The sequence below is a fragment of the Hevea brasiliensis genome, unplaced genomic scaffold (genome assembly GCF_030052815.1).
Source record: "Hevea brasiliensis isolate MT/VB/25A 57/8 unplaced genomic scaffold, ASM3005281v1 Scaf187, whole genome shotgun sequence".
NCBI classification, from domain to species: domain Eukaryota; kingdom Viridiplantae; phylum Streptophyta; class Magnoliopsida; order Malpighiales; family Euphorbiaceae; genus Hevea; species Hevea brasiliensis.
Window position 1 is genome coordinate 38,283 of NW_026614681.1, and position 7,195 is coordinate 45,477.

Here is a 7,195-nt window from a genome sequence, read left to right on the forward strand (position 1 = left end):
ACCAAAAAAAAATCTCATAATCTTAAAAATATAGACTCGAATAACATTAAATAAAAATTTATTGGTATCATTAATTAGTTTTTGCGTATAGTATACTAAATCAATGTTGGCTAATTATACAATATACTAATCGCACTAAAAAATAATACTCATTTAGACTCTGTTTGTTTAGGAGAAAATAATTTATATATAGAAAATATTTTCTATGTAAAATGTTTTCTAAAAAAATATTTTTTATGAAAATATTTTCCGTTGTTTAGTTATAATAATAGATTAATAGTATGTGTTTATATTATGTATATGTTTTTACATTTTAAAAAATTATCAAAGTTTAAAAAATATAAAATGACTTAATTTTCTTTTTTATTAGGAAAACATTTTTCGTTGACTCATTTTCTTGAGTAATCCAAATAGTAGAAAATATAAAAAATATTTATAGGAAAATATATTTCGTGAAATAAACGAAATCTTAGACACAAATTTTAATCTTTTTTCATGTTTGCAGAAAGTGAGACCCATGATTTTATATATAGCGATGTGCTCAGAGCACACAATAATTTCTCTCAATGTCCATGAAGGAAATATAACTACTATCATATACAATAATCTCTTTATATTAACATAATATCCATTCCATTAAAGAGAGCACTGTATGACAGATCAATATCATTAGTTTTTATCTTTTTGTTTCTGAAAAAGAAAATAAAAGAAGAAAAAAAAAAAGCAGTATATCTAGGGAGGAGGGACCCATTGTGACTCATTGAAATGATTTGCTAAGAAATTTCTCCTTTGTTGTAGTCCATTCAATATGATCCCACGGGACGCTTCTACTTTCTGGCTATTCTCGGTAAAATTTAGAAATTTGAAGACAAAAATGATATTTCTAACACTGATTAGAAGACGAATGAACTTAAATTTATAAAATCTATCAATAAGATCGGTTTCCTCATTGATGTATATCATCTAGTTGCTCCAGTTCTTTTTTCTTAGTGACAAATGTGTTCCAGATGTGAATGGAGGCTGGAGCTGAAATCCTTGACCAGAAGTTTTGGCAGACATAAGAAAAGGATAGCAAAAGTAACGTATAGTAATAGTGCTTGCATTGGCATGTGTTGGGGTCTAATTTACTACAATAGGGACAAGTATGACAGATCACCTGGCAGGCAGCTGGCATGCTTACATGAGTAAATTTTGGACCTTATGCTCATTTTCCACGCAGCAGAAAAACTGTTGACGCATGAGTATCCCAATCCATAAAATATTAGTGGGTTTAAAAGTAGTAATAAATAGTGGAGGCTAAGGTCAGGAGGCCTTGTAATATACCAAAAGAAGAGAACCTTCACTCTGAGAACAAAAGCTGGATTTCTTGGACTGACTGTTTTATACACATCTTGCTTTTGCTGATTGAATAGCTTTAGCAAGTTCTGAATCATGGATTTAAACATCATAAGAACTGTTTTAAGATAAGGCTTCTATGTCCATAGTTTGTCTAGGTGTATGTGCCGAGGGCTAGGGACTCATGTTAATTATCTTTCTTGAATTATCAGTTGTTATATTCTTTTTATCTTCTTGATTATCTGTAGGTTTAAATAATTTTGCATTTCAGGGACTATGACCTATAATGGCCTTGAGAGTTGCATTCAAAATAATCAATCTTATGAAAATGAAAGTGGCACAAGCCAAGGAGATAGGTGTATGAGTGACTCCTCCAATGATGATAATGACTTGAGCTTTTCTTCTAGCAAAGATGCTTTTGGATCATTTTCTTCTAAATGGTTGACAATGAAGAAGGATGAACTCAGCTTGGATGATTGGGAGCTCTCAGAAAGTCCCCAACATTTTTATGTTAAAGCAAAACAACCTTATACTATTCAATTTTCGGATGTGGAGACAATGAATGAAAAATTTGCGAAGCTGTTATTAGGTGAAGATTTAGCAGGAGGTTGTAAAGGCCTCACTACTGCATTAGCATTATCCAATGCTATAACAAATCTTGCAGGTACAGTTGTTCTTTACAGCTTGTGTACATGTTCGTGTGATTTTTCATTTTAAGCTTCTGTTTCTTAATTAATGTTGATTGAATAGTTAAGCATGCCATTTAGTTTAGCTGGAGTTGTGCATACAAGTCAAAACTTGCTGCATAAAATATGTACAATTGCAAACTGAACTCCTGCTGATTGTTATTCATTATGCAAACAACTAAATCAATGTGCTTAATAAAATTGCAAGTTCACTTCTTCTTTGTTCTCTGAGCTCTTAAGACGTTTAAAATGGATTTGCAGCTTCAGTTTTTGGGGAACTGTGGAAATTAGAGCCATTGCCTGAACAAAGCAAGAACAAATGGCGAAAAGAAATGGATTGGTTGCTCTCTCCTACAAACTATATGGTTGAGTTGGTTCCTACAAAGCAAAATGGTGCCAATGGCAAGACCGTGGAGGTATTTTTTTCAGTTTTATTAGTTCAAGAAGAATGAAACTATATGGTTTGTTTAATTTTGTGATTTTTGTAGTTGATGTTGATATTGAAGCAGATAATGACTCCAAAAGCTCGTGCAGACATCCATGTGAATCTTCCAGCACTTCAGAAGTTGGACTCCATGCTTATTGTAGGTTCTCTCTTCATTCCTACGTTTCCAATTTATTCATTGGTGTATTATTCATATTCACTGCATTGAATTTCTCAATTATTTACGGGAGACACTGGATTCAATGGTGAACACTGAGCTTTGGTTCACAGAAGTAGGCAGCCGAGCAGAAGGTGAGAGCAAAAGCAAAAAGCAGAGAAAGAGGTGGTGGCCACAAGTACCCAAAACTGGGCTTTCTGACTCAGACAGGAAGAAATTGCTCTATCAGAGTGTATTGGTCTATCAAGTCTTCAAGGCTGCTAAATCTATCAACGAAAATATATTGCTTGAAATGCCTGTACCAACCATTATCAGGGATGCACTACCAAAAGTAAGCTTGCTTTCAACACTGAAACGTTAGTATAATAGCTTTCCATAAATCTAAAAACATCTTATTGCATTCGTTATAATCAAATCTGTACGTATTTACAGTCTGGAAAGGCAAACCTGGGCGAAGAATTGTATAAGATCTTGGCTGCAGATTCAAAAACAACTGAAGTAAAGCTCAGTTCTCTTAATTTAAAATCCGAACACGCTGCACTTGAGACCATCAACAAATTGGAAGCTGCCATATTTGCATGGAAAGAGAAGGTTGCAGCACAAGTTAGTAGTAAATTCCCTGTTCGAACATCATGGTCCTTCATGTCAGAGTTTGACAAGATAGAGTCACTTTTAGACAGAGCAGAAACCCTTCTGCGGCAAGTCAAGGCTCGAAGATTTCTTGAAGCTAAAAAAATCCAATATGGAAGGGTGAGTTTGATAATTAAGTATTTATTATAAGCTGTAGGGTACGTTTCATATCATTGTTAGTCCACTGGATTCATGCATAACAATAAATTATGTGAGCATCCAAAAACAATGAGCAAGGTAGGCATACACATGATAGTAAAATCTTAAAATTCAGGGAAACCAGCCTGCAGATTCTCATACCTAGGTTAGACATCAAGAATAATAACACAAATGCATTTAACAATTAGATCATGCTTATAAGTAATCTATCGTGGTGCTGAACATGCCAACTTACTTTGAATCAATCTTTAGAGATCAGGAATTGAATCATATTAAACAGGAAAAAAAAAAAAGCACTATGCATGGCTCAAGGAACTAGTGGGTTAACGACACAACTCCAATTTTGCATAGAAAATCAATCAAGTACTTCCATAATGGTTTTCCAAACTAAAATCACGTAATCATGTTAGCTATAGTGCTTGTTTTGAAGGAAGAACTTTTCCTCAGAATAAAATGTTCTTTATTAATGGCATTTGGTTTTGTTCGTACCACTATATATAAATTTATCTCTATTATATTAACATTGTGTACATTTAGCTATATTTGGAATAATTGTGAGTGTTAATTTCCTTAGGATGTTGGCCATTCAACTCTGGAGGCATACTCTCGAGTTCTTGGGAATTTGGCTCTCAACATATTGAGTAGGATATGGGACATTTTGCAGGAAGAAGCTTCAAGCAATCAAAATTCTCCTGCAACAATGTGTTGCTTCCCAGGAATAAAAGTATCACGAATTCTGGATTCTCCAGTTCATTTCCTTCACACACGACACACATTTCTCTGTCATATGAATAAGGTAGATGGGAAGTACCGTGAATCTGATGCTAGTTATTATTCTGATAAAGGATTCTCTTACAGTGAAGCCAAAGCAAGGTCAGTAAATGCAACACCAAGTAGAAGAATGGTATGGAGAATTGGCAGATAAGCTTGTATAAGCATGTCTTTATGGCTTTATACGAGTGAAAGTATTTTTTGTTTTTTTACTATAAAGTTCAAGAGGTTTTTATATGGCAGCTTATGTAGATGATATTATCATATGATTAATGAAATATGAAGTGATTAATGTTGCCAGAATCTTGAAAGCCAACCAAAGTCAACCAACACCCAAACTGGTTGGCGACGGTCCCATTTCCTACTACTAGGGATAGCGATTGGTAAGGTATTACAACTATTGACTTGATAGAACCCTAACAAGATGAATTTAAATAGTATATAATAGAATTTGAGATAGTTTCGAATTTAAGGAATCATACCCATGACGAAATCGGGTTTTGCATGTTAGATTTGAGATAGTTTCGAGTTTAAGGAATCATACCCATTTATAGTAATATTTATAAATTTTTATTTATATTATATTTTAATAAATAGAATTTAAATATTTTATAAAATTATTAAATTTTTTAAATATAATTATTAATAAAAATATTTTTTTTAGATTATTAATTAAAATATATAAAATTAAACAAATTAAGGCATTTGTTAGATAATAATAATTTGGAATGATTCAGATAATTAAGGATAAATTTTGATTGAGTTTGAGATGAATTCAAATATTAAGAATATAAATTGAATTCCGATTCAAGTACAGTAATTTTACACCTTTCCATTGCCCCCTCTAAAACAACTAGAGACTAGAGAATTTTGAGTAATTATAAAGGCTTGACCAAAAACCTAATGCAATTCTGGCTTGTGATAAAGGCAAAATTTTGGGGTTGGCTTGGAGAAGGGGAGTCCTTTGGATTTGTAATGGATTTGGGCTGTAGGTAAGCTTTATAGGGTGTTTGGTTTAATTTATAAGTTAAATAAATCTACTTATGAGTATAAAGTTATTAGTAGATTAGTATTTTGTTTAATTTATAAATTATAAAAAAAACTTTTTAAAATAAGTCAAAAATAATAAGTAACGATATTTTATTTATAACTTATCTACTTATTTTAAATTTACTCTTTAGCTAAATAAAAGACTAAATTATTCTAATGATTTTTTAAAATATCAACACTATCATTATTTTAATAATTACACTACTTAACTGTATATCCTTTTTAGTAATTTTAATAAATTAAGTTATTTTTTTAATACTTTTTAGCTAAATACTTAAATTATTTAAAAATTATTTTAAAGTAATTTTATTAAATAATTAATTAATTATTTTTAAATTAATTATAAGTTAAAAATATATATTCAAGTGAAAAGTTAAAAATAACTAAATTAAATACCTTCTGAAAATGGATGGGGAGGTGAAATAAGAAGGATACGAAGAGAGAGAAGAGAGAGGAAGATGAAGACGGAGAAGAGAAAGAAAGAAATGATAGGAGAGAAATTTTTTAATTATTAAAATTTTTTAAGTAACTCCATAGAGAAACTATTGAAATCTGACTCCCCAGAAAATAGAATAATATTGAAATCTGACTGGAAGGATTTTTATGAGATAAAACTTAAAATTTTTGTAGGAGTTGCTAAAGCTTAAAGACAGAAACGAATTATCCCATCTTTATTTTAATATTTTTTATATAAAAAAATGAATTATTATATTAAATTTTAATTTTTTATTTAAATATTTTTAAATTTCAATTGCTATTTACTCTTACTTGTACTTAAATTCTTTTTAATTAAATTATTGATTGTAATTCAAAATAAGAATTTTGTAAAAAAGAATTAAGTAAAATCAGTAATTTTTTTTTGAATAACTTAAATTTTAATAATTACAATATTAAAAATTTAATATCACTTACATTTTAATAATTGATCATTATTAATAGAAGTTTTCCTACTATAATTTTTACTCAACAAGCAATTCTAAATTTAATAAAATTCTATATATACATTAATTAATTATGACAATGAAAAAAATTAAATTTAACTAGTTATCATAGATATTTATTAGTGTTATTTTATAATTCTAATTTCAATACAATTATAGTTATAAATTTTTAGAAGTTTAGATTTTAATCTCATACATTCATGATTTAAAATTAAATAAAATATTTACGAAAATATTATTTATTCCTATGTCATTTAAATTTCCTATGAGATTTTTTAACGTAAATAAATATTTTTTTGATTGCTTTAAATTAATGTTGAATTCGTATTAGTAATTGCCTTCCTTTGTTTCCCACATAAATATGACTATATGTCATTTGTTTATTTTAAGACTTATACCTCTTTAGTTATATTCTACATATAAACGTGGGAAGGGAGAAATATTAGTTTTGCCAAAAATGTTTTTCATTTTTTAAATTAATTATAATTAAATTTTTATTATTTAAATTATTTTTATTATTTGAATAAATTTAAAATTCTTAATTTTAGAGTTTATATAAATTTAAAATTCTTAATTTTACTTATATTATAACTTCAAGTAAATAAAAAATTGCATTACCCAAAATGTCCTTCTTTTTTTTATACTATTTATAAAAACACTACTAAAAATATCTATAAAAAAAAAACTATGATAATGAGGAATCAATTTTATTTTATTCTATTTTAATTTATATTTAAAATATGTACATAAAAAAGCTCGAATATTTGTTAATTAAGCTAAAAAAATGTATTACCAATCATTAAACTAATATAATCCTACACTACAAAAAAAGTAGCAACCAACTTAATCGGCTGCTAATTTATTAAAATCGATTGCTAATTGATTTAGAAACTGATTCAGTCAATTGCGATAAAACTAGTTGTAAATAGTAACCGATAATTAAATTAATTATTAAATTAATTAAATTAAAAAAATAAAATTTTTTATAAAAAATTATGAGTTGCTAGTAGCAACCAAAATA

General features: G+C 28.6%; 1 protein-coding gene across 2 annotated transcripts; it reads left to right on the forward strand.

Annotated features, from left to right (window-relative positions):
• The first annotated feature begins 1,300 nt into the window (after positions 1-1,300).
• Positions 1,301-4,486, forward strand: LOC110634154 (rop guanine nucleotide exchange factor 14-like). 2 transcript variants are annotated; one of them, XM_058141680.1, is made up of 6 exons: positions 1,301-1,999; positions 2,283-2,437; positions 2,510-2,605; positions 2,697-2,954; positions 3,056-3,373; positions 3,987-4,486. In XM_058141680.1, the coding sequence occupies exons 1-6, from the start codon at positions 1,612-1,614 to the stop codon at positions 4,335-4,337; spliced, it is 1,566 nt and encodes a 521-aa protein (XP_057997663.1). In that variant the 5' UTR covers positions 1,301-1,611; the 3' UTR covers positions 4,338-4,486. The 2 variants fall into 2 exon arrangements, with proteins under 2 accessions (XP_057997663.1, XP_057997664.1); XM_058141681.1 differs by having other exon boundaries at positions 2,531-2,605.
• The last annotated feature ends 2,709 nt before the right edge of the window (positions 4,487-7,195 follow it).